General features: G+C 40.4%; 1 protein-coding gene and 1 long non-coding RNA gene across 5 annotated transcripts in view; one reads left to right on the top strand and one right to left on the bottom strand.

The window, feature by feature from the left end:
- The window catches only part of Tanc2 (tetratricopeptide repeat, ankyrin repeat and coiled-coil containing 2), a 304,791-nt gene that overhangs the window by 15,864 nt on the left and 260,935 nt on the right, over positions 1 to 27,992 (bottom strand). For both annotated transcript variants that reach the window (XM_059271952.1, XM_059271953.1), the window contains exons 15-20: positions 21,971 to 22,093; positions 21,243 to 21,479; positions 15,520 to 15,705; positions 13,304 to 13,397; positions 3,470 to 3,603; positions 2,120 to 2,243 (exon numbers count right to left, since the gene is read on the bottom strand). In XM_059271952.1, coding sequence (XP_059127935.1) covers positions 2,120 to 2,243; positions 3,470 to 3,603; positions 13,304 to 13,397; positions 15,520 to 15,705; positions 21,243 to 21,479; positions 21,971 to 22,093 — 898 coding nt within the window. The remainder of the gene's footprint in view (positions 1 to 2,119; positions 2,244 to 3,469; positions 3,604 to 13,303; positions 13,398 to 15,519; positions 15,706 to 21,242; positions 21,480 to 21,970; positions 22,094 to 27,992) is intronic.
- Positions 881 to 23,085, top strand: LOC131917837 (uncharacterized). Of its 3 annotated transcripts, XR_009380746.1 has the most exons (7): positions 881 to 996; positions 2,099 to 2,223; positions 4,824 to 4,897; positions 8,961 to 8,990; positions 12,494 to 12,623; positions 12,837 to 13,004; positions 22,977 to 23,085. It is a non-coding gene; the product is annotated as an uncharacterized LOC131917837 (long non-coding RNA). The 3 variants fall into 3 exon arrangements; XR_009380745.1 differs by having other exon boundaries at positions 12,494 to 13,004; XR_009380747.1 differs by lacking the exons at positions 12,494 to 12,623; positions 12,837 to 13,004; positions 22,977 to 23,085 and adding an exon at positions 9,299 to 9,749.

Genomic DNA, 27,992 nt, shown 5'->3' with positions numbered 1-27,992 from the left:
CACCCAAAGAAAATATAAAAAGGACTCAAAGATGCTGAGTAAGGCAGAACAAATCTCTGGAGTGTCTACTGGCATGTGGCAAACATGGTAGTCAGTCACCTAAGGATCATCAGTGCTGAAAGGGCCTGCCTTTTCTACTGGATACAGTTTGTTCTTAAACATTGCTTCATGCCACATCTTAAAAATTTAAGTCGGGCTGGAGAGATGGCTCAGAGGTTAAAAACACTGACTGCTCTTCCAGAGGTCCTGAGTTCAATTCCCAGCAACCACATGGTGGCTCACAACCATCTGTAATGAGATCTGGTGCCCTCTTCTGGACTGCTGTCATACATGCTGTATACATAATAAATAAAATAAAAATCTTTAAAAAAAAAATTAAGTCTATTCCCTCTGAGTGCTGCTCCCCTCCTCTAGCAGAAATAAAAATAGGTATCATGAAGTCAGACTTGTTTGGCAACTTGTATTGGGGAGACAAGAGCTACAATATATCCTGGAAGAGCAACTCTTGATTCTAGCCACCTTTGAGTGTCAGGTTGTGGAAACAAATCTTCCTTGAAAGGACAGAGCTGAAGCCACAGCAAATCTCTTAGGAGAAGCCCAGCCTTTCTGCTCTTTGGCTGTTCAGGTCTGGGTATTGTTCTTCAGAAGGCTGGTTTCCCTTGAAGGAAAGTGCATATATGTATAGATAATTATATATATATTTAAGTCTGGTTTATTAACAGTGCAGGCTAACTGGAATGATGTCATTCATGGTTTCCAATCTCCTCACTATCCACTGCTTGATGCAAATCCACAGGCTCCACTAGATGGTGCTGCAGTGCCACCAGTGATGAGCCTTTGTCACAAACAGCCTTTGTGACACTACTCCTGCATAGGTGGCTGAGCTTACAGCAGCAGCATGGGCTGAAATGTATTACCATTCTGCACCTGAAGGGAAAAAGCACACTAGGCTCATAAAGGACACCTCCTTTAACTTGTTTCCTGTTTACCAAGGATGTGAGTATGTTGGGAGATGCCACAAGGAATTTATTATAACTTAATGGTAATATCCCGAGTCTCCAAAGAGGGTCTCATTGTTAGCAAGTGTCTTCCCTTTACCTTCTGGATTCAAGAAAAATATTAGCTGTGCAGGCCGACAAACTGATGCCCAGCTTCACCTGGTGTGTTGGTGCACACCTTTAATCCCAACACTCGTGAGGAAGAGGCAGGTGGATCTGTGTGAGTCTTAGGCTAGCCTGGTCTACAAACACATTCCAGGCCAGCCAAGGCTACACAGTGACCCCACACTACCACAACCGGCAGTGGCGGCAGCAGCAGCAGCAGCAGCAGCAGCAGCAGCAGCAGCAGCAAATTAGCTTCTAAAACAGATGCATATTTATTTGGTATACATTAAAAAGAGTGAAGTTTGGAGATTATTGATTTGAAAGAAAGAGTTCAGAATGTGTTGGTTTCATAACAATCCCTCAGGCTATAAAGAAAAAGAATGTCAGCATAAGGAGAACTCCACGAAAAAGAGAATGTCAGCATAAGGAGAACTCCACAGTGTATAAGTGGGCAGGCTGGGAGTGGTGAGGTACACCTGTTTAAACCTGGCTTCTTGGAAACTAAGACAAGAGGATCATTTCAAGTTTGAGACCAGCCTAATCTACATATTGATAAACCATACACACATGCAAAAGAGCGTAACACACACACACACACACACACACACACACACACACACACACACACTGCACAAGAAAGTGCCAGGTGATGGAGACAGAAAATAAATGTTGTGAGTTCAAGGCCAACATGGAATCTTATTTTAAAAAACTGGAGGAAACAAAATAAATAAGAGGGCAGGAGCTTCTGGCTTTGTACTTTCTAATCAACTGAATTAGTAAATTATTATTATTATTATTATTATGGGAGTGGTGGTTTGAGATAGGGTTTCTCTGGAACTTGCTTTGTAGACCAGGTTGGCCTCAAATCTGCCTGCCCCTGCCTCCTGAGTGCTGGGATTAAAGGTGTGCACTACTACTGCCCGACTGAATTAGTAAATTCTTAACATGTCCTGAAAGTCAGGAGTTGAGTGGGTTATTACAGGCTTTATTCACAGCTCTGGCCTCTCAGGACTTACCTTGTGCAAGTAGGAAGTCCACAGTTCCTAGATGGCCTTCAGAAGCAGCCATCATCAGGGGAGTACGACCCTGCTTGTCTGCCATGTTGACATCAGCTCCGTGGGTAAGTAAAAGATCAACAATCTACAAGTGTAGAGAAGCAGAGACTGGTTACTCTAAGAGCTATTGAGATGACACATGCATGTGGTCTCCTGCAGTATGAATGACTACTGGCAGAGGTGAGTCCAATCTATAAGTAGTTTTCTACTTAGGAGTTTCTGTACAGTCCTAATGACACATAACTTACTCTCTTAACTCCTGTAGGGATAAGAAAGTGAGGATTCATCAATGAACAGCTGACTAAGACATTAAGTTAGAAGAAAAAAGACAAGACAATATGTGGTCTGAACCATCCCATTATGGAAGTTCCAGCCCAAGTAACTAGCCATGTCAGTTCCATTTTATCACTCTCTAGAGGCTGCAAGCCTGCAGCAGCAGTAAACATTTACCACTGAACTGACTACATTGAAGTGTTTCTGAAACAACAGTGCCTTTTGTTAAATACTGTTTGGCTTCTAGAGCCTTTTTTCTACTCAAGTACTTCCAAAGATCATTATCAGTATCCTTTTCCAACCTATTGCATAAGTTAATGGTTTCTCCAGAGTCCAAACCTCTGGAAAGATCAAATAACTAGAGTTTGCATAGTGTGTTTTCTTCCGCAAGTATGAAACATCTGTGAGTAACTGGTCTGCGGGGGTCTGCTGAGATGTGAGCCTCTCAGTCAACTGGCAAATACTGTCACATGGAAAAGGAGGTTGCTCCATGAGCACAGCAAATCAATCAGGATCACAACAATGGTTTTGAGTGTTAACTCCCCACCACCCTTTCTTTTGAGCAGTGTCTCACTGTGTAGCCCTGGCTGTCCTAGAACTCACTCTGTAGACCAGGCTGTCCTTAAATTCAGAGGTCCACCTGCCTCTGCCTCTCTAGTGCTGGGATTAAATGCATTTACTACAATGCTGCCAGGTGAGTGTTAATTTCTTACACTTTCAAGTAAGTGGAATATTAGTAACAAAGGCCCATGTCCTCAAACCTCATGATTGCTGAGAAACCCATTTGTGGCTTCTTTTTTTCTTTGTATCAGAAGTTTCTACCAGGAACTCATTCTTTTTTTTTTTTCCCTTGAGACAGGGTTTCTCTGTGTCGTTTTGGTGCCTATCCTGGATCTCACTCTGTAGCCCAGGCTGGCCTTGAACTCACAGAGATCCGCCTGGCTCTGCCTCCCCAAGTGCTGGGATTAAAGGCATGCGCCACCACCACCAGGCCAGGACCATTTCTTATCTGAGGGCTGGAAGCAGCACTGTACTTACCTGCCAGTGGCCCTGGCGGACAGTGCTGAATAGGGGCACCGCTCCTCTGCGGTTTGGCTGGGCCACTGCTGCCCCTTGTTCCAGAAGCAGACGGCACACGTCCAGTTTGCCCCTTCCGGCTGCAGCTGTCAGGGCTAAGGGCAGATAACAAATACTGAGGATGGCCGTCTCTCCTCTTTTCTAGTGTTCAATGTTAAACAGGGATTAATATGTTTTTAAACACTATGTTTCATGCAAACACAGTAAATTACTGTCTGATTAATGTAATTAATTAACAATTAATGTAACAACTTTACCTCCAAGAATAATAATTTTGGCTGCCTTTCCCAGAAAGGATTTTTTGAAGAAAAATAATAAATAAAGACATTTAAAAGGGCTCATAATATCTGGGGCCAATCATAATAATGAATCATTGAAAAATCACTTTGGTCAGATTTACCTGGTTTCACTTTTCTATACCCAGATTGTCTTCTCTGCTATGGGTAACTCTTTTTTGAGGTTCTCAACCTAGTTACAAATCTATCACTCTACATGTGAATGGAATATAGAGAAGTGACTCTGCAGAGAAAATTAGTGAGCAAAGTCTTGGCCAACCTCTACTCCTGCGCCCTCAAATCTAAAGAGCCAAAGGCAGGAATTGTAGCTTAAGGCCTAGGACTACTTTTACTGTTTTTTTTCTTTAAACTAATTAAGACAGTAAGTTTTGAAAAACAGATTTGCAAGCATGAGTGTCAGAATTGTTCAAAGCAAGATGGTCTTAAAGATGAGAAATCAGGTGTGAAAAAGACAAATTTCTTCCTCTTATGGGGGGAGGGTTGGGGTTGGACAAGATCTCACATGGCCCAGGCTGGCCTCAAACTCACTTTGTAGCCAAGGATGACCTTGAATGTCTGGTTAGGGATTACAGGTATGCAACAAAACACCAGGCTTTCTTCTTCTAAACATAAAACAATGGGGCCACAGACTTAAAAATAGCCATAAGGAGAATATAAAGGATACAAGAGAAAGAGATTAATCATTTTCTTTCTATACTATTGTCTATTACTTACGTTCTTTGGTGTAGTGGACATTCTGAGTGCATATTTCATTTTTTTGTACTGTTTGTGTAGTAGGAAGAATAATTTGGAGATATAAAGACAGACATTTATTTAGCCATGGCATTTAAAATGCATAGGTTTTTTAAGGTCTCCCTATGTACCACAGGCTGGGCTTGAACTTAGTGTTCCCTTTTAGCTCCCCAATGCTGGGAGTACAGGTGTATGCAAGCATACCTAGCTGAAATTTGTTGTTTTAATAAAAAAAAAAATCGGTACGTGTATGGTGTTTGTGCTGATGTGTGCCCATGTGTGTGCAGGTTGTCAGAGGTTGACACCAGTGTCCTCCTTACTCTCTGCTGTGATTTGAATAAGATGGCCTCCACCTCCACAGGTTTGTATATTCTAATGCTTTGTCACCAGGGAGTAGAACTCTTTAATATTAAAAGGATTAGCAAGTGTGGCCTTGTTGGAGGAAGTGTAGGTAGGGTGACAGGCCCAATCTCTCTCTGCTTGTGGATCACTAAGTATGTAGCTCTCAGCTACTGTCCCAGCCCCATACTTGTCACCATGCTCCCGTCACAACAGACTGACCCTCTGAAACCGTAAGCAAGGCCCCAACGAAACATTTTCTTCTATAAGAGTTGCTGTGGTCATGGTGTCTCTTCACAGAGCAGTGACTAAGACGTTCTCCATTTGACTTTTGTTGAGACAGGATCTCTCACTGAACCTAGAGTTCACTGATTCAGCTGGCCAGCAAGCTCTTGAGTTACACCTGTGTCTGCTTCCTCAGTTCTGGGCTTATAGATATGTACCACTGTATCCAATTTTGTATGTGGGTGCTGGGGATCTGAACTCAAGTCCTATATTTGTGGGACAAAACTTTACCAAGCTCTCTCCCCAGCCTTGAATTTAATGTTTTAAAGACTGGACAAAAGTTAGGAAAAATAGAAAACTATTAGAAAATAGTAGGAGTTATGCTTCATTAGTGTGTGTGTGTGTGTGTGTGTGTGTGTGTGTGTGTGTGTGTGTGAGAGAGAGAGAGAGAGAGAGAGAGAGAGAGAGAGAGAGAGAGAGAGAACACAGATGTTTTCCCATCTTCCAAATTGATTTGGAAAACCGACGTAGTAGACTGACAAAAGATCCTTCCTTTATTACAGCCATATATTCTAATGACAACCCAAAAACTATTAGGCTACACCATCGATGCTGGGCTCTCACTGGAACTCCTCTTGGTTGTCCTGCCATTGCCCTGTATCCTGAAGATCCTGCAGCTTTGGGTCTGCAGGACCGGCCCCTTCACGTGTTCCAGCAGATCACAGATGGGGTGGATGTTGGGGTGGGTCAACTTATAACCCTGGTTTTGGGCCTGGGTAGTTGCAGGGCTGCTCTCAGCCTGCCAGTTCCCCCTTGTCCTCACCATCAGGGTGAGCTCTCCTGCACTGTCCTGGCTAGTTCACCCCTTGAAGCCATGAGCCAGTGGTGGGGCCAGTTCTGCTTTCATGTCCTCAGGGTCAGCTCTCCCACACCTACACCATCAGGGCCAGCTCTACTGTGTTACCCAGGCAAGATGCAGGGACCACTCTCCCGAGTGCTGCAGCTGGTAAGGGGCAGGGACAGCTCTTCTACTCTTATGACTTCAGGGCCACAGGTGTCAAGGGGTGAGAGAGCATCTCTCCCCTCACCCATACCACCATATGGCAGATGAAGGATGAGGGGCCAGATCTTCTACATTTGTGTTCTCTGGGCAGTTCACCTACACCCGTATCAGTAGGGTCACCTCTGCTGTGCTTCTCAGGTGAGGTGCTAGGCCCACTTTCCTGAGTGCTGCAGCTAGTAAGGAGGACAGTCAGCTCCCTCACCCACCACAGGGGGTAGGGGGAGGAGGGGGAAGGCATCTTTCCCTGCCTTCACCACCACATGGTAGCTAGTGGGGTGTGGCCAGCTATCCCCACTCTCATCCTCAGGCCAGCTCACCTATGCTTCCACCAATGGGGTCAGCTCTATCTACTGTGCCGCCCAGGTGAGGGTAGGGACTGCTTTCCTGAGTGCTGGAGCTGGTAAGGGGGGGAGGGGCAAACAGCTCTCTCATGCTCACCTCCACCAGCAGGGTCTGCTCTACTGTGCTGCCTGGGGTGAGGGGCAAGGACAGCTAGCTCCCCTGCTCTTAGGACCTGGGGGGGGGGCAGCTCTCCCAACCACCTCAAGCACAGAGGGGTGGGGCAGAAACCAGAGGCCTGGAACCAGACCAATGACTCTTTGCAAAGAACACTTGCAAGTCAAAGACATATGGATAAAAGGGCTTACTGCATGACTCTGTGTGTCACACTACAGCTTCCATGATGAGATTAATTTTTCCTTTTTTTCCTCCTCTTAAATTTTATTTTATTTTTGGGAGGAGGTTGCAAGGGCGGAGGGCAGATATGAATAGATGGGGGAATGAATGGGATCAAGATGTATGATGTGAAAGACAGAAAGAATAAATAAAAAGTTTAAAAAAACTACTAGGTATGCACAGATTTTTTTGTTTTGTTTCGAGACAGAGTTTCTCTGTGTTGTTTTGGTGCCTGTCCCGGATCTCGCTCTGTAGACTAACTAGGCTGGCCTCAAACTCATAGAGATCCGCCTGCCTCTGCCTCCCGAGTGCTGGGATTAAAGGCGTGCACCACTACCACCCGGCTAAATATTTCAGTTTTCAAATGATGGATTCTAATCAAAGAAGCTAATGAAATTAAAATCAACTGGTCACTTGTAATTTTTCACCTAAGTGGAAATCAAAGCATTGAAAAGATGTACATTTATTGATTTGGTATACACATATAAACACATGTGGACAGAGGACAGCTTGTAGGTTCAGTTCTCCCCTTCTACCACATGAGTCCCTGAAACAGAACTTAGGTCATTAGGCTAACGAGTGAGTGTCCTTATTCACTGAGCCATCTTGCTGGCCTGGCATTTGCCTTTGGGTTTGGCTTAATTATCTGTAACTGAGCCATATGCCAAACTAAAACTCTCTATAATTTATACAAAGCTAAGCTTTCAAATAATCTGTTCCTGCCCTACGGGTAAATGGGTTCAAAAGGGAAAATGTGGCAATTTTTGAAAAATATATGTACTCAATTTCATTTTGCACCTCTTGACATTGGCTTTTCTGTTTAGTTTGTCACAGGAGGGCAGAACTTGGTCCTCTCTGAAGTGAAGGTCATTTTAAGCCCTAACTGAATGTACACAAGGGTACATTCTTTAGTTCTACTCCTCAAGCTCAACTTCTCAAGCTCATCTATCTATCTATCTATCTATCTATCTATCTATCTATCTATCTACCTACCCACCCACCCACCCACCCACCCAATCACCCACTCATCCATCTATCATCTATCTGTCTGTCTAAAGAAAGACAGAGTCTCTTTACACACCCCTGAACTCACTCTGTAGATCATGCTGGCCTCGAACTCATGGAAAGCCACCTGCCTCTGCCTCTTGAGTGCTGGGCTTAAAGGCATTTGCCACCATGCCCAGCTCAAGTTCATATTTTTAACAGTTTAAAAAGTCATTAGTCATGCACAGGCATTTGAACACAAGAGTAGCTAAAAACTTAGACATGCTCTATGCCTCAAACCACTTGGAAAATTTCTAACTCCCATATTTTGATTCTGTTTAAAGTAACTGCTAGGTTATACAGTGTGGCAAACTTCCAAGTGTGTATAGGCCAAGAACATTCTTTTTCTTAAAACAAAGTAAAGCTGACAGCACTCTGGAGAAAATAAGACTAGTATTTCAGAACCAAGCCTTTCACTAATGATGCCAGTTCACAGAACACATTATTCACAGACAGTACTCGCCTGGAAAGTGGCACTGTCTACTCTAACAATTATATTACTCTCTATGGAATAACACAATTTTATGAGAGAGAATGTTCCATTTGGCCTTTTTCTTTGTTGTATAATCTCTGTTGTTTAGGTTATGATGTCATTTGGCAGTAACCTTCAGATGCTAGCTAGACATGGTTATTACCACAGCTGGCCAATTTCATCTCAAAACAATGCAACTATGTAGAATGGAGTCTGGACTTCTCAAAATCATGACCAAGGAATCATGGATAGATTTTTATGAGTCTTATCAAAAGTTGTTAAAGAGTTTTTAGAAGAAAGGAGATTAAGGTAAAGCACTTTCCATAAAAAAAAACTTTTCCCAAGAGACTAGAAACGGACTTTGTTTCCCTAGCTGATCAACATCTGATGAGATTATCTCACACAAATGGTTTGTGGTTTATAGTGTGTGTGTGTGTGTGTGTGTGTGTGTGTGTGTGTGTGTGTGTGTGTGTATATACGCGCATGCATGCTTGAAGAGGCAGGTACGATGTAGCTCAGAGATGGGGGAATAGCTTGGATGGAATGCTGACACTAAACTGAATATAGAAAAGCAAATGATTCTTTCTATCTATTTCCATTTTACAGGATTGCAACATATATGATCAATGGAGGAAGGTGGGAGACTGATTACTGCATCTACAACATTAATTAAACTTTAATGGAGCTATTTGTTACATGCTGTCTATTCTCAACAAACTCACAGTTGACTAAGGAAAACATATAAATACACCATAGTGTGATAATCACAACAGTGATATCTTGTGGGATTGAGATGGCACGGAAGTAGTATCTCATTAGGCATCCAGGGAGAGAGGGCAATCTGGGTTGCGTGAATGCAAGATAAGTAAGGATAAGACAGAATGCTAGACAAAGGCATGTATGAAGGCACTGAAGTGGAAACAATGTATGCTTGTTATTACTAGAATTGCCAGAGAAGATAAGCAACAGATGAGCCTGGAGATCATGACCGGTCTTACGCTACAGTAAAGAACTTAATTCTACAGATAGTATAAACAAAGGTTGGTTAAGTAGAAAAGTGATTTTAGACTATGATGTAAAAGATTCCTTTTTGGCTACATTCTGGGACATGAATCAGAGAGTAAGGGTAGAAAGTCTTAAAGATCAGGAGGTAGTCAGCTGCAACAATCTTGACCAAAGATTACACAAGTACAAAGTACAGGAATCTTATTTTGTGAACTCTTTATAGCTGCTAGGAGCTCTAAGTGGCTGGTCCTGGTCTAAGCCTGTACACAAGGAGTAGGACAGGACAATGTGTCTCCTTACTGCTTTTCTTGTGTTGTTCCCTAAGAAGTCTGTGACAACCCTGTGGGATAGGAGGGGGCAACCTTTATTTTTGTGTTGGCATAAAAAATAATGGTTTTAAGTTTCTCCTTTTTAGTGGTGTTTTGGATTTTATATAGCTAGCCAGATGGTGAAGAACAGATGTAAGATGACATCTGGAGGGATTAAAGAGGCTGCCAAAGGAAGACAAAAGCACCAAGCACACTCTAGTGATCTGATTTTGGGAACTATGATATGTAAAAATATTATCTCAGTACTATTTTATTATATTCTAAGATGCATTTCATTGATTCTAGATTCACTGCTACCCATATTAACATCTCTGAAACTGGGATGTGACACGATTGTTGTGAGAGTAAAGAACTTGTATTAGTACAACTAACAGAAATGTCTTTTGTTTCTTCTTGTTAATGGAGCTTTGGGTTTGATAGTTAAGTAATATAATTGTAAAACTCTGACCACTGTATTTCCCCTCCGTAAAGTTTCCTTAATTAGGTCAGGGTTGTAGATGTGAGACTTCTACCAGCTTAAAAATAAATACATATCTTACATAAATATATGTAAGATTTTGCCACTGAAGCAAATGTCACAATGCAACTGCCATTATAAATTTTAAACTATGTGCTATAAATGAGAAAGAAACATGCAGACTAAGTACAAGTCACTGCAGTTAAAGAAGCAAGCTGAAGTCCATACTACATTAGTGCTAAGTTATAGAGTCATTTTCACATAGCAAAGACAACAGTCATTTCCAAAAAAATCTCTCTGAAGTCAAATAATTTTGTTTTAGTTTTGTACATAGCTGTGGCTAGCCTGGAACTTGCTATGTGGACCAGGTGCAATAATCTTCCTGCATCTGCTTCTCCAGTGTTGGGGTTACAGATGTATGCAACAATGCCTTGCCTCAAGTAATTTTTTTATAGATCCAGAAATTATATTTTGTTCAAATGTGTATATATATCTATATCTATATCTCTATATCTATATCTCTATATCTATATATCTATCTATCTATATCTATCTATCTATCTATCTATCTATCTATCTATCTATCTATCTATCTATATTTTGGTTTTTTCGAGAATATCTATATCTAACTATCTATCTATCTATCTATCTATCTATCTATCTATCTATCTATCTATCTATCTATATTTTGGTTTTTTCGAGAATATCTATATCTAACTATCTATCTATCTATCTATCTATCTATCTATCTATCTATCTATCTATCTATCTATCTATCTATATTTTGGTTTTTTCAAGACAGGGTTTCTCCGTGTAGCTTTGCGCCTTTCCTGGAACTCACTTGGTAGTCCAGGCTGGCCTCGAACTCACAGAGATCCGCCTGGCTCTGCCTCCTGAGTGCTGGGATTAGAGACGTGCGCCACCACCGCCCGACGATTCAAATGTATATTTAACATTGTTTTTAATAGTAAAATTATTGCATGTAAATATCAAGTTAAATATAATACAATACTGACTATAAGCAAATGGACATGAAATTTTGATTTTTAGACTTTTGAGGTGGAATATATATATTAACATTAATAAAAATTTATGTGCTTTTAAGTAGGAAATATTTTAAAATTCTGAGTCTATAAATATTTATTCTTTTCTTTTCTTTTTTGTATAACACAGTGAGCATGAAGAAGTCAAAGATTACCTTAGGGAATTGCTCTTCTCTTTCTATTATGTGGGTTTAGCAGACTAAACTCATGTCAACATGGTAGGTTGGCAGCAAGTGCATTTACGTTTTGAGCCATTGTACCAGCCAGGACATAAAGTTTTATTTAAAAATAAGAAATTCATATTCAGCTGGGCAGTGGTGGCACATGCCTTTACTACTAGCACTTGGGAATCAGAGGCTGGAAGATCTCTGAGTTTGAGGCCAGCCTGGTCTACAGAGTGATTTCCAGGACAGCCAGGGATACACAAAGAAACCTATCTTGAAAAACCAAAAAAAGGAAAAATAATAACAACAAAACCCATCCAAACAACCAAACAAAAACCCCAATCAACCAAACAAACCTCCCTTTCCAAAAGAAATTAATATTTAATAAAAATTTAAGTGTCCCCCCCCCCCCCCCCGTTTATAGTTAGTTTATATCTCTGTGTGTGTGTGTGCGCGTGCGCACCCGTATTTACCTGTGGAAGTCAGAGGTTGATGTCTTGGGTGTCTTCCTTAATTACTCTCTACTGTAGTTTTTGAGACAGGATTTTCACTGTTGTTTCTGTTAGACTGGCTAGTCAGAGAACCCCTTGGATCTGCCTGTGTCCACTCTCCCAGTGTTGGGGTTTCAGATTATGTTGCCATGCTTGACTTTTATGTGGGTACTGGAGATCCAAACTCAGGTTCTCATGTACAGCAGGCAGTAAGCTGTACCCAGTGAGCTATCTCCTAGACATAGTTTAGACCCTTTGAAATCTTTCTAAGGATTCCTTTGAAGTACAGTACTAGAATAAGTTTGATATTACAAATTATGATTATTGACCTTATAATTTCTACCCATTATGACTACTGGACCAGCATTTTTGGCCACCTTCCTATTCCCATACCCTTGGTTAGAAGGGTCTATCAGGAGGTATGGCAGCCCTGTACTGGAGAAGGTTTTGCTGACAGGAGAGGTAAACCAACATGTCCCTTCTGTAGTTCTAGGTTCCATATGGAGAATCCTGGCTGGTCCCCATCCTCTGACTTCTCTCAGGATGGGGTTCCAGGGACAGCAGCTGTTTCCAGCTGCATATTTTCCTTTAATCTATTATGGGCTCTTAACCTGCAGCTACCTGGCATCTGCTCTCTTTGGCTTTTACAGAGGGAGAAATTGTTTGAGAAGAGAATTCCTGGGCTCTGGACCATTACACATATAAAAGAAGTCATGAAATCAATGCACAATTTTATCAGAAGAAGAAAGAAAACAATTCAACAAGTTGTTATAACTTTTAGTTAAGTTCAAAATTCTTATCTGATTTTTAACAACATTCTCACCTTTACCAAAAACCATACCCTTCTTCTTTAGTGAAATACGTTACCTACATTTGTCAACTCATTGTTAGTCTCTTTCTCCTGGCAAATATGACACACATCTGGGGTAACTCTACCATTTTCTCTGCCCCAGTCTCACAAAGACACATCAAAGCTTACTAATGTTTCTTCAGATGCTCCAGTTTAGACTTGGAAGAAATACAACATTCATTACCTGCATCAGTCACAAGGAAGAGGCTACTGCTGGTGAGGCAAGGCCCACATGATAAAGAAAATGCTTCACTATACACCAGAGACTGCACTAGATCAGTTTGCATCTAGCTGGCAACTTTAGTCACAAGGTAAAGTCTGAAAGGTCACAATTATCTTCTGTTTTGTTTATCATATTGTAAGGAAAGTTTATCGTTTAAAGATAGTTGGAAACAAGGGTGGTGATTCTTTTAAAAAAAGAGCTAAAGGAAAGTGGGTTGAAAGAGGAAAATTGACTAACTTTTCACTTGGGCTGACCTGGTCTCCAACACAAAAGTCTTAAGACAGAGTGCTGAAGTATGCCAGACTCAAAATAATGGTATGAGGGACCCAGAAAGTCTGCATGAGCACAACAACACACCACTGAGACAGCAATGTCCAAGACAAGTACCTGTCTCTCCCCAGAGACTGTCAAAACTGTTGATCTGTGCTCGCTCCACTTCCTCTTCATCTTTTTCTGGAAGATCAAGTAGGTAGGAGACAATCTGAAACAAGAAGTCATGTCAGCTCACACTGAGGTGAAAAGCTATGCTGTTGGCACTAATCTGGGAGCTTTAGAAGACAATCCTCTAAGCATCACTAAATTTCTTACATACAAAAGAAATCAGTATTGATTGCCTCACCAAAGAAACTCCAAACCGTTCTGATGGAAAGCTGTTCTATCAGATATAGTTTACATGTTTTTCTTTAACATAATCCATATATCATGTGATTTAAAAATTACATATATATATATTTTTTTTTGGGTTTTTTGAGATAGGGTTTCTCTGTGTAGCTTTGGAGCCTGTCCTGGAACTCACTCTGTAGCTCAGGCTGGCCTTGAACTCACAGAGATCTGCCTGCCTCTGTCTCCCAAGTACTGGGATTAAAGGCATGAGCCACCACCACCCAGCTAAATTACATATTCTTATTTAAGCTAATGACAATAAAAACTCAGGAAAGAAATATGGAGAAAATTAAGGCCTATATCTCTTTAAAGTGATTGTTTTCTCTTTTCCTCTCAGAAGTATGAGGGCTCTCTGGGAGGTGGGAGGGAGAATGACTGACTGCAAACAACAAAGAGAAGTGACAGCTGTTTCCAGGAATCTGATTGTACCGAGAGTTAAAGACTTTCCATAGACAATACACAAATTTCAGCTTTGCTTTGTACTCCCCTGGAGACAGCTCAAGTCAGCTGAGAGGGTTGCTGCTTCACTGGAATATCCCTTGCAGTGGATGGGCTGGGCAGTAGTGGCCCATGAGAACTGATTCTAAAATTTTCAGAAATTTTACAAGTTGATTGCTAAACAAAGCCAGTCATTTATTAAAAATCGAGTAACAAATAAATTGTATGAAAATGAAGATTAAAATACCTAAACTTGGGCTGAAGACATAGCTCACTGGTAAGCGTGCTTTCCTAGAATGAGTGAGATCCTGAATTTGATCCCAACACCACAAACAAACAAACAAACAAACAAGCCCCTCAACTCTTAAACTTTCTCAATTATTTAACTATATCCTATTATTATCATCTGCAATATTAAAGTTATTTATATTTATTGTATATGTATGGTTGAAACATTGTCACCATGTGCAACTGTGCATTTCTTCCCACCTTCATGCTCAGTGACGTACCACTGGCAGTTTAAAGTCAGCCATGGTGGGAATAGTTACAAACTTTATAAATCAATGTTTGGTTTAGAGCTAAACCTGAAATGTGTTTCAGTTTAATCAGTAGAGTTTACATAAAGGTGAGAGACAGTTTAACAGTAAATCCAATATCAGATTTAATGGCAACAAAATTATTGGGACAAAGAAGAAATTAGATGAAACTCCATTTGAAACATCATAGTTAGGTTACAACCATCGGTTAGTTAGATTCCAATTTGGTCAAAGCCAATATTTAGTTAAACATTCAATTGAGAACACTGTTTATTAAATCACGTGTAATCCATTCTTTAGATTGGTAAAATTTATAATAAACCTAAGCATGTATGTACCTGCTCCCTGGCTATACTCTTCTCCTTTCCTCATGGTCCGTTATTTAACATTTCACAGAATACTACCAATTCCATGCATTTGCCACAGTTACTAATAATGTAGAAAATACCATCTGTATGGTGTTAATTATTTACAGAGAATCCTTCATACAGCCCTGTAAAAAGGTTTCAGTAACTTTACTTTATGGATGGAAAACTAGGGTTCTAAGACATTAGAAAAACTGTAAGATCTAGGATCAAAACAGATCTTTCTGAGTTTCTGTGGGTTATGTACACTTCCTGTCCAACAATGTCTGACCATATATATGTCCACAAATCAGTAACCCCCTTGTGTCTTGGGGCCATACTCTGCTAAACAGGGGAGAAAGTATGGGAGGAGCTGTGTGAGATGATTCCAACCTCCTCTCTGACTCTCATGTTTGTCCCCCACATACACACACAATTCTAGGTACCATGGTATCTGAGTAGTGCTTTGTGGAGTTTAATCCCCTTATTCTTCACAACAGTGATTAAAAGCTTTGCACCAATTTGGTTGGCATTTTTGTAGCATGCAAGTTTTCCCCCTACAGTTTCCTAGGTCCTTCAATACATAACTTGGGGAAAAAAAAATCCCACTGCCTTTTCTTACCTCAGTGTAGCCCATGCTGGCTGCAGCAATGAGGGCCTGCTGGATGGCATGGCTCTTCTTAAACACTCCTTGCTGCTGGCCTGCCATTGTCCAGTCACACTGAATCAGAAACTTGACAACCTCTAGATGACCCCGCAGAGCAGCATGAACCAAAGCACACTGCCCATTCTTATCCAAGTGATCTACCTAAGGGAAGAGAACAGAGACCTGTATGAACGAAGACTGGTGGATGCATTCTAACCTAGTCACACTGGCCTAGTGCAGCAGCATGTGTCTACATCATCTTTTCCCACTCTCTGAACTTAGAGGATACTTTCTATTCAGGCTAGATCGTAACTGATCTCCAAATACCCTGGGCAACCCTCTGTGGAGAACTTCTTTCCCCAGAAAATGAGGTAAGGTTTTTGTTTCCACATTAAAAGAAAAATAAAACAGAACCCTCAGGTGAAGCTGAGGTAGTTCTCTTTGCTCTCAAACAGTTCTTTTCAGACCAAGACTCAAGAGACCTATGGCTCTGCTGGTATAAAAATTGTCCATGGTGTTCCAAAGAAGAAATATCCCACGTCATGAATCACTCAATGACCACCGAACTTTGGCAGAAACAATTTCTTCTTCCAGTAGGCGCGAAGAATGTCAAAGATCTGGCCTAAATGGCTAGAAGCACTTGTAGCTTTACTCTAGATTAAGCTCCAAAAGCAGTTCAGTGTTGGTTCAAAGTTTAGGTTGAAAGATTGATTATGATCCATCTACCAGAAGATCCTTAGACAGAAGTTTCCAGTAAGAATGTGGTTATCTGTCTAGGACACTTAGAACATCTGAACCTAAGTTTTGTTTCTGATTTCCCCATCAACTTTGCTGCCACCCTGTGACCTACATGATAACTTAATGCTAATATATGCAAGCACCATATAGAATAAAAAGGTGGAAAAGTAATAAATTCTGCTATCAAGATTTTCAAATAAGATGGGGAGAAGTGACCAAGCCTGTCTTAAAAAAAGTATATGATAAATTAAATAAGGAAAGTCAAAGCACAAAGACTTACTATGATTTGTTGTGTTGTATACACACTTGTGTGCATGTACATGTGAACGGTGGATGTCTGCCTTAATTGCTCTCTACCTTATTTTTTGAGACAGGGTCTCTCATAAAACCTCGAGTTCACTGTTTCAGTTTGGCTGACTAGACAGTAAGCCATCGCGATATCCCTGCCTCTGCCTCCCACCAGTGATGGAGTTACACATGTGAGTCATGCCTCCAGCTTTTATATAGACGCCAGGATTTGAACTCAGATTCTCATGATTATGAAGCAAGCATTTTACTGACTAAGCCATCTCCCCAGCCTGCTAAAATCAATCTTGAGTACAGTCAGGATGATACAGTAGGAAGTCTTTCTCAACTGTCTGAGATAGGAAATGATTGCCTTATTCTAGGTTTTTATGGTAGGTACCTGAAAGATTAAGATTGGAAGCATGGATACTTTTCAATGCCAGACCAAGTAATCCAGATTGTAATCATCAGGTAGTGTTCATGCTCAGAAATGAATCTGTAAAACCTAAGGAATGAATGAGATTCTCACTCCCTGAGTAGAAGGCTGATTCCAGGGCTGGTGTGTAACGGGAAAAGAAGAGGCTGGAACATTTTGTGGTGCAAAAGAAAAGTTGTTCTAAAAAAATATTAGAAACCAATTTGAACTAATGGCCAATTCTGGGACAATCTGACACTCTAACAAAATGAATAATAATGGTAATGGATTGCAGACTATAGAATAAAAGAAACATCCATGAATCCACATATACATATACATAATGAGTGACACATATACATAATGAGTAAGTATTGGATAAATACATGGGGGAGTAGGGACAAGGCCTCACTACGTATCTAAAGCTGCCTCTGAACTCATGAGCTTCTGTTTCAGTTCCCCGAGTTCTGGGATTCACAAGCACACACACCATGCCCAGTTTGAGACAGCTCTTCTTTACAATGGAATTGCTCTCAATAAATAAGTCAAGAGTGGAAATCGAAAAATCACCCTTTAAACAGGCATCATGGCCATAACCTCTCTCAGTAAAAATCAAGAACGATCCTAACACAAGTAAACAAAAGTGTGATGAGCAACAACCAATTTGTCTATCAGGTCTCAAATCATCTCCTTGAAAGAGATTTTTCTTATTACAAAGGGAAAAACATACTTTCAGAGTAACTACTTGGAAGACACTACCCATAACCAAGTGATAGGAGTAATCACCTATAATAAGATATGTCAACATCAGGCACCTCACATACACATTTCAATTAAGGAATGGAGATCACCCCTTGCTATCCTTTCACAAAATGAATAAATGGAAATATAATGAAATATCTAAATTGAAACTTTCTACAAAACAACTGACCAGAATTATTCAAAAATTTCAAATCATAAAAGACAATGAAAAACCAAGAAGTCTCCTGGACCAGAGGAGACTGATGGAATGGAATGTATTAAACAAAAGGCAGATCACTTACTGCAGTGAGAAAAGGGCCTTAGTGGGTCAGATAGAGAAATTTCAGGAAGGTTTATGGGTTGACTAATCATATTGTATCAATATTAATTTCTTAGTTTTGATACTGTTATTACAGTCACTTAAACTGTTAACATCAATGAAAAGCTGGATATAAGATGTATGAGAATTCTCGATTTTCCCAAGTCCAAATTTTTTCAAAATAAAAGATTTCAAGAACTTAAGGAGTTGGACATAGTGGCATATGCCTTCAATCCTACCACTTGGGAGGTAGAGGCAGATCTCTGTGAGTTTGAGGCCAGCCTGGTCTACATAGTGAATTCCAGGACAGTCAGGGGAGGGCTACATAGAGAGACGCTATCTCAAACGAAACAAAACAAACAAAGAAAAAAGAAAAATTAAAGGTTGCTGTCTAGTAGGTAAAATCATAATGCTAGAAGAGGACAAGAACAATGCAGCAGCACTAGCTGGGATGCAGATGAACGGTGCCCAGGCATTCTCAAGATAAAATGGAACAGAGTTGGCTACTCAATGATTTGGTAAAGGCAAAAGAGACAAGTATCAAAGGGTCTTTAGCATTAGCAGATTTTAAAAGCAGGAAGAGAAAGAGTCATGCAGTAAAGACAGTGAGTTATTTTGGAAGGTTAATGTGAGGTGCCAGTGAGGCATCTGGGTATAACTGTCAAGAAGGCTGCCAGGAATGTGAGTCAGAGCTCAAAGTTTCTTCTCAGGAATTAGCAGCCTGGAGTCAAGAATCACTCAGATGTGAGTACAAGAACCGGAAGGCAGTTATCTTTTACTCCAAAGCCTGTGATTTTAATGTTGAGAGAGGATGAGGACAAAGACCAGAAGGCGGAATCTCAGTGAATTTATATCAGGAGAAAGAGAATAAAGCGAGAGGAGCAGCCACAGAGGTGGGAGAACTCAGACAAGAGCAGAAGCTGAACATTTCAACATCGTAGGGAGGCTCAGGGATGGGAAGGGAAAGGACTACGTTTCTGGTGACTGGCAAAGTAGTTCATAACTTTGGGAGAATCTTAGTTGAGTGATGGAAAGTTAGAGTTCTCTCTCATTTCTTTCTAGTACTCTTTATTAGGTATTCCATGAGATTTAGACCACTTTATCCCTTAATCTCCACAATCTGTGAATTGTTTTAATATATGGAAAAAGTGAGATTAAGGAAGGTAAGATAGCATGTTTAGATCCTCACAGGAGGGAAGTGTGGACTCAGTTGCGAATTTAAACAATTATGTTTGATTTTAAAGCTTATGATTTTAATAACCCAATTTGTTTATCATTCATGGAAGCTGATTACAAGTGGTTAGGGAGTAGTGAGGAAGCGGAAGTAACTCTTAGGACAGATCTGAGGGGTGCAGAAAGGAAGGGAAGAGATGAGATGTAGCTTCTGGTTAGCAGCTGAGAGGAGTTTCTTTTTAAGGTAGGGAGACACTTCTGGTTTATAGATATTGAGAAAAAGGTAATGTGAATTAAGAAAAGGAATGACATAACAGGTAGAAAAAAAGAGCAGCATGCCAGGACCAAGCACAGGCAGAGGCAAGTGTTGAGAGGAACCAAGTACTTTCTTGTTAGGCAAGAGCACAGGCCAGTGTAGGAAAGAACTTGTGACGGATGTTTGCTGAGACAGACACTTACTTTCCTCCATTTTTCTTTCTTTAATTGAGGGCCTTCCTATATATTCCAACTGACTTTGAACTTACGATTCTCTTGCCTCAGTCTCCCAAGTCCTGGGGTTACACCACCACACCTTGTTTTTAACTTAATCTTTCTAGTACTAAACATGGAAGAGGTGACAGGATTTTGAAAAAGAGAATGAACAGTGTAGCCATTCGCTCTAGGAGAACAATGAAAAACAAGTAAAACAATGGCACGGACAGAGAAGATTCATGGACCTAGCTAGGATGTGAATTTATATCAAGAGTGACATCAGGACCAGATATTCTCTCTAAAGCATCCATTCAAACAAAGGGGACATTGTTACAGGTGGGTAATCTGTGTCACAGTAACATCTAAGATTCTGTGACTTCATTGAGAACCCCAAGTTTCTTTTCCCAAAGAAGTCTCAGAAATTTCGCTTTCTTCCCTGGTGAGAGACAGCACTGAACATCTCAAAATGAGGTCGCACATATTACTTAGGTTTTACTGTGAAACCACCAACATTCTTAAGTTTTCATGACAATCAAAATACCATAAGGCTACAATTTTTCTTGGTGGCCTACGTTTGTAAAGCCAGTGGTTTTCTTTTACCAGTATTTTGAAACTGAATTCTTCTGTATCAGTGGCTTGGAAAATATTATAAAGAAAACATTTTGGGGACTGAGGTGATGACTCACTGGGAAGAATGCTTGCTTTGTAAGCATGAGAGCCTGAGCTTGATCCCCAGCACCCTCATGAAAGCAGGCCATGGGGGTGTACCTGCAATACCAATGTCAGTGGGCAGAGACAGGAGGATCCTGGGAGCTCATTAGCTAGCCAGCCTAGTTGAAAAGTGAAGCTTCTGGTTCAATGAAGGATTCTTTCTTAAGACAATAAGGTGGAAAATGATAGGAGGAAGACACCAGTGTTCTGCTCTGGTCTCTATATGTGTGCACCTGTGTGTGTGCATGCACCTAAACATTCATGCATATATTCTCTCATACCACATAAAAAACAGTAATATACTTTGGGAATGTTTTCAGAGAAATGAAATGTGCTAATGAACATTTTGGGTGCCCTTGGCTAGGCTGTGGATCTTTTCTCCAAATCTCTAGGATGGTGGTTTTCAAGGATCTTTCACATCTCTACACCTAAGGTTTCTTTTTATATATGAAAGCCTTCGGGTCTGCAGGCATTGTTCAGTTCAGACCTCCCCTGCAGGCTCTCTGCCCCTTGCTTCTCTTCTGTATTTTTGTTAGAAAGGGGATTCTTCTGTGCTCAGTAGATACCTCCTGGGCTGTTAGGTAGGAATTTTTGTGGTTGCTGATAAATGTTGTTTTACAAGTCCTTCTCAAAGATTTTGAAACTATGTCCTGATGTAATATGCACTGGAAAGGCCATGAGGACAAACAATGGGACACGAGCTCAGTGAACCCTCCCTTTGATCTGCTCCATACCAGGGTTGGGTACACCTAGATTGCTGAGGTAACAAATGAGTTAAAAAGACTACATTGGGAGGAAAGGAAAAGAGAAGAGAAGAAAAGCCTCAGCAGAGTGGGCAGCTGTTACCTTGGCCCGTTTCTTGCACAGCAACACGACGATGCTCAGGAACCCTGCTGCTGCAGCATAGCCCAGAGGGGTCAGGCCACTCTCCGAAGAGGCATCCACATTGGCCCCAAATTCCAAAAGCAGGGCCACCATTTCTGTGTAACCAAGGTGAGACTGGACACATAGGATTGGGGCATTATTTAAAACCTCTGTCCGGTAATTAATATTGGCACCTCCCAAAATCAGCAGTCTGCTGACCTAGAAACAGAAACAATAATCAGACATCAGTCATAATTTTTTAGTCATTTTTAAATTAAATCACTTGAGACTCTAGTGTTCAGTAGCATTTAGGAGCCATCTTTTTTATTCTTTATTTGTTCCCTTTTGAATATTTTGTTTTGGAAAATAATGTATAAAACATATCCTTTATATAAACTGCTCACTGGCTAGAATGAGAGCTCACATACTGAGCGCTGAATGTTGGCTCACTTAAGTGAATTCTTGATTTTAAGAGTTCCTCCCCAAATAGAGGCTACCTGAGATCACCCTTCAGAACCAAGTATCAGTGGGCTATATAACAGCCTTAGTTCTCAGTTACCAGAATAAAACACAGCAACTTAAAATACATTACAACTACTAAAAGAGTATTCATTGGAAACAGTCAGAGATCAACTAAATGGCTACTGGATACCCTTCTAGCTATATTTTCCAGTCAATTCTTCAATCTATTTGCAGTTTCTTTGTGTTACCTTTATATTTGGAGTGTAGAGATTTCGTAAAGAGGCTAACGCCATGGAAAGGCCTTCTGTACTATAGGAGATCCAGAGACCTTGGAGGATGGAGGATGACACACCAACTTTTTTACTCAAACCCTGAAAAAGAAATATGGAAACAATTAAATTATTAATAAAAATAATTTTTGTGAGACAAGGTCTCTTTATGTAGTCCTGGCTGTCCTGGAACTCGTTTTGTAGACCAGACTGATCTCAAACTCACAGAGATCCACCTGCCTCTGCCTCTCAAGTGCTGGGATTAAAGGTGTGCACCACCACTCTCAGTGAGATAATTAAATTATTAACCCAGCTAAAAAGTATCATCAGTAGTGAGTGAGTGAGTGGCCCTTAGGTTTTTGGTACCAATGAATGAATGTAGAGTCTCATTTTAACAATGTTTATACCCTGCAAAGCTGATAGGGACAAAGACTAGTTTTAGAGAAACAAAGTAACTTAAGTTGTCTCCAGTAGTAGATCACTTGACATCTTTTTTTTTTGCTCTATATCTGAATATAATTTATTTTCCTATTAGCTTCCTTAAGCAACTTAAATTAAATCACTCAGATAATACTGTGGCAGAGATATTTTAATAACTTATTTATTTTTGTTTTATGTGCATTGGTGTTGCCTGCATATATGTCTGTGTGAGGATGATGGATCTGTGGGAAATGGAGTGACAGACAGTTGTGAGCTGCTATGTGGGTGCTGGGAATTGAACCTGGGTCCTCTGGAAGAGAGGCCAGTGCTCTTAACCACTGAGCCATCTCTCCAGCCCCGGCAGAGATAACTTTATCCTTGATTTTCATTTCATTTTCTTCCTGGACATTTGGGAAAATTATAGTTACTAGCCTCCTTTGCAGCTAGGTGGATCACATGACTCAACTCTGGCTAAAAAAATCTGGGCCTTAGTAAAATGTCTTGTTTAGGCTGGCTCCCAACCCCACTGTGTGTTTCTGCAGACTTTTTACTGTTTCTCTTACAGTAGATGCAGAGGATCCAATGGAGAATCCTGAAGCCTAAGGTGATTTCAGAACTATTACACAGAAGGAAACTGCACAAGTGATCTGCACTAGACTGCAGTGTTAAGAGAGAAATAAATAATTCAGTCTTTAAATTGCCCAGTGGTTAGACACTTTCCACCAAGCCTCTTGCTCTTCTGCCAAAATATGGGTGAATTAAACAGAAAATCTCAAGGGAAGGAAAATAGTAGCAATAAAATTTGGGAGCTTGCATGCCTTTAATCTTAGCACTCGGGAAGCAGAGGCAGGTGGATCTCTGAGTTGGAGGCCAGCTTGGTCTACAAATGAATTCTAGGACAGGGCTACAGAGAATGCCTGTCTTGGACCAAAAAAAAAAAAAAAATTTGGGGGCTAAGTGACCTGGGGAAGAATGTTTTTAAAAAATGTATGCTACTTCTGCTTGCTTTGCTCCTTAAAATGTAAACTGTTCTATTCATTTGATATACTACAGAAGGAACATTTACAAAGGAATACTTGTTTATGGATATAAGTTTATCTAGCAAAATATCAAGTCACAGTGGGTATGCCTTTCCATAGAAGGCTGAGACTCTTATTTTCCAGAGGGAATTCTTCTAGAGAAAAGGTGCAAAGACAAATAATGAATGCCATGGGAAGCTGGACCTGTGAACACTGTCAAAGGCTTTTCTGGCAAAGGTGTCTTTTTTCGTTCTGTAGGGATAATGTGATGGCATAAAAATTTTATATATGTGTGTGTGTGTGTGTGTGTGTGTGTGTGTGTGTGTGTGTGTGTATAAACACTCCCACTCACACACACATATATCTTGAGGAACAGTTTATGAGTATACTGCATGAGGGGAGTGGGCAGGGCAATAGATAAAGTACTGCCTACAGCTGAAATAAACATTTAGATTTTAATTTTTATTTCTTATGGTATGGTGGCTATATGCTGTGATCCAGCACTCAGGAAGATTAGACAGGAATATTTAAGGCTTGCTTGGGCTACACAGTAAAACTGTCTCAATTAAAAAAGAAACAAAAATCAAATTGGGTTATTTATTTTTAATTAATTTTTTAAATGTAAAAGTTTAAATGTGCTTTGATAATTTTATACAGTACTGTATTTATATCATTTCCAAAACCTCTCCCCATTCTAATTCTTCCCATGTCCACCACTCCAAGTTCATGACTTCTATAACTACACACACACACACACTCATGCTCTATTGAGACCATTTAGTGTTGCTCCTATCTATATATGTTTAGGGCTGACCACTTGCATGGATAACTTATGAGGAAGTTCATTTCCTGAAGAAGACTGGTTTCTACTCTCTCAACAGCCACTAACTGCTTCATCTGTATGTGGGGCTTTCTAAAATTTTCCTTGTTCAAATTGGCACGTTGACTGGTGTTGCCACTCTGCAGGTCTTGTTTAGGCAACCAAATTCATGGGTGCAACGTTCCTATCATGTTTAGAAGACATTATCTAGCAGCAGGCATCCTGGCTCTTTGGCTCTTAGAATCTTTCTGTCCCCTTTTCTGCAATGTCTTATAAGTGGATTTTTTTTTCTTTTTGAGACTGGGTCTCATTCATGTTTTCCATGCTGGCTAAATTCATTGCATAGCAGGGATAACCCTGAAATTCTGATCCTCCTGTCTTTTATTGACCAAGTCTGGGGAGAGGAAGATCAAGGAATGAGAGAGGACGTCAGGGATCAGGGACCAGCCACCCAGCCACCCAGCTACACAGCAAGCCATGGAGTAAGAAGTAAAGAAAAGATATGCAGAAATAGAGAAAGGTAAAAGCCTGGAGGCAAAAGATAGATGGGGTAATCTAAGTTAAGAAAAGCTGACTAGAAATAAGCCAAGCTAAGGCTGGGCATCTATAAGAATGAATAAGCCTCCATGTGATTTATTTGGGAGCTGGTTGGTGGGCCCCCCAAAGAGTAAACAGTAAAAAACAACCAACAACAATCAAGTGATAGGATTACAGGCATACAACCCTCATACTTGGTTTATTATGTGTTGCACTGAACCCAGGGCTTTGTGCATGCTAGGCAAACACTCTATTGGTCATATCCCTAACCTGGATTAAAAGAGAAAAAAGTGCCTTTAATGACATGACTTTGTCAAAGTGGCTGCCTGTGTCTAAATATTCTCAACATGAAACACACAGCTGGACAAAATGAGGAACAAGGATGCTAATCACTTCCACCCATCCTCTTGTTTCATCCTATCTTGATTGCAGAGAAAGGACAAGAGGATGAACCCTAAGAGCTGGGCCAAATCTTGGTAGGGAGGACCGGTGGGATCTCAGCAACACAATGCCTCTGGGAGGATGAAACAGAATCTAGTTTAAAGCCCTCACACTACAAGGAAATTATTGCTCCTTTAATCCTCTTCCACTATTTAAAAATGGCTAATTAATATACAAACTTTCCATATTGTTTATGGCCTTGAGGAGTTCTTTTCTGAATCTTTCCACTAGAGTCGTCATCTAGTTGCCAAAAATTGGTCACACTAAAGGAGGAAGGGTAGACAACAGCATCTAATCAGTCATTTTTTAGAATTTCTTTTAATTTGTGCTAAAAACAAGGATATCAAATTCTTATTTGGCTAATTAGTTAATATGCAAACACACCTAAAAATTATGAAGCAAGCCTATGACTAAGTTATGATTGCTTATTTTGACACATGAGATCAAATATTTTTAGAGTTCTTTTTCAAATAATTCCAAAGCTCCTCAGTCAGGCTCAGAGTTCAGTTATAGGGCTCATCTTCACTGCAGAGCCTAGAAAACCAGGAAATATAGCTCCAACTCCCCATTTGGGCCTCAGTTTCTTCATTTAGAATATGTATGGGCTTCACCAAGACCTTTGAGGAATGATATAGTACATTAACAACTTGGTAGAAAAAATCACCAGAAAGTATCAGTATCAATAGAAACGTTTAGCAGTGAGGCCCCACCCCATCTTATACATTGTAGGTGAGGAAAAAGAAAGGGAATCTAACATTTACTCAGCATCTAATGTGTCATGTTCTGTATCTAGAACCTTCCATGCATTAGCTCCCTCAGCTTACTTCACTCTGCACAATGCTGCCTGGGAGACAGAATTTACTATTTTAGCAGAGGAAACTACCTAGAGATGATTAAGTAATTTGCTCAAAGTCACAAAGTTACTGGAGCTGCAATTAGAAGACAAGTCTTTTTTGTTTTTTAAAGATTTATTTATGTATAGTGTTCTGCCTGCATGTATGCCTGCAGGCCAGTAGAAGGCACCAGATTTTATTACAGATGGCTGTGAGCCACCATGTGGTTGCTGGAAATTGAAATCAGGAACTCTGGAAGAGCAGCCAGTGCTCTTAACCGTTGAGCCATCTCTCCAGCCCCATTTTTATTTTTAAAAAACTCTAAAGTTTGGGGTTGGAGAGATGTCTCAGCAGTTAAGAGTTCTGACTGCTCTTCCAGAGGACCCAGGTTCAATTCCCAGAACCCACATGGCAGCTAACTTGTAGTCTGTAACTACAAGATCTGACACTCTCACACAGATAGCTATATATGCAGGCAAAACACCAATGCACATAAAACAAACAAGCAAAACAAAACTCTAAAGTTCATGTTCTGTCTACTACACTAAGATTACTAAAAAGTTCACAGTACCTGATTCAGTATGTTACTTCTGAATTCTCAGCTGGAAAAGTAGCAACTACAATAGACAAAGCAGTTGATTGCTGGCTCTTTCCTTTACTATAATTCCAAATCATTCTATAGTTGGCCCTCTGTTTCATCCCAGACCATGCCATTTACTCCCATGGCTTCATTTATTTTTATGATTTCATCTGGGCATTATATGCTTCTTGTAAAGAATAATTAAAAAATCATACTCGATGGTTTAATACGTAATTTTTTTTTTTAGTGACTCACAAGTTAGGTTGGTGAGTCATTTAACCTTGTTAAGAGCTAGAGGGAAAAGAAATGGAAAGGCTGGGTCCACATGGTGGTAGACAGGTGATGTCTCAGCACTTCAGAGAAAGAGGCAGGAGGATCACTGTAAGTTTGAAGCCAGTCTTGTCTATATGTGAGTCTCAGGCCAAAAAGGGCTACACAGTGAGATCCTGTCTCAAACAAAAATAACCAACAAAACAAAAACAAAAGAAAAAGACAAAAAGATAACAGAAAAGGAGATAGGCAAGACCAGACAGTGATGGAAGGATTACAGAGCAGCACTGGGAGTCCTAGAGCAGGTGGAGTAAACACACAAGAAAGAAATCTAAGATATAGAAGCAGAGTCTAGACCTGGAATATTAGCTCTACCTGTACTATAGACTTTTGATTTCTTCTGGTTGATGGAGTTGACTCTTTGCCCCTTTGAGATACAAGGAAAGTTTCAGTTAAAACTCAGCAAAGATAACAGAGTAAATGTATTTTATTACCAGCCAGCATGTAGCAAAAAATAACTCAATTACTTATCTTTTTGAATATTTTAAGAAAGCATGAAAAAACAAGAGCAATCTCTTCTCCTAAGAATCATCTTATGCATGATTCAAACTCATCTAACTTTGGGACTGAGCTAGTGACTTTCTTGGAAGTTTATTATTTGTAAAATTTGTCATTAGCAACCCACTTACAGATGCACAGTTGTCTTTTTTAAAAAATTATTTATTTTACATCCCAACCACAGTTTCCCCTCTCTCCTCTCCTCTCATTCCTTCCCTCCACCTTCTCTTTGCACCCCAACCCCACAATCCACTCCTCTGTTTCTGTTCAGAAAGGAAAAGGCTTTCATGGGTATCAACAAATCATGGCACATCAAGTTGCCATACTTAAGACTAAGACTAAGCTCCTCTCCTTGTATTAGGGCTGGGCAAGGAAATCCAGTATGGGGAATAGGTTCCCAAGAGCCAGCCAAAGTGTTAGGCATGGCCCCTGTTCCCATTGCTAGGAGTTCCACAAGTGGACCAAGCTACACATCTGCCACATATATGCAGAGGGCCTAGGTTGGTTCCATGCAGGCTCCCTG

This window comes from Peromyscus eremicus, chromosome 8a, assembly GCF_949786415.1.
Source record: "Peromyscus eremicus chromosome 8a, PerEre_H2_v1, whole genome shotgun sequence".
NCBI classification, from domain to species: domain Eukaryota; kingdom Metazoa; phylum Chordata; class Mammalia; order Rodentia; family Cricetidae; genus Peromyscus; species Peromyscus eremicus.
The sequence above is the reverse complement of the archived record's forward strand: the minus strand, read 5'-3'. Positions and strand labels throughout refer to the sequence as shown.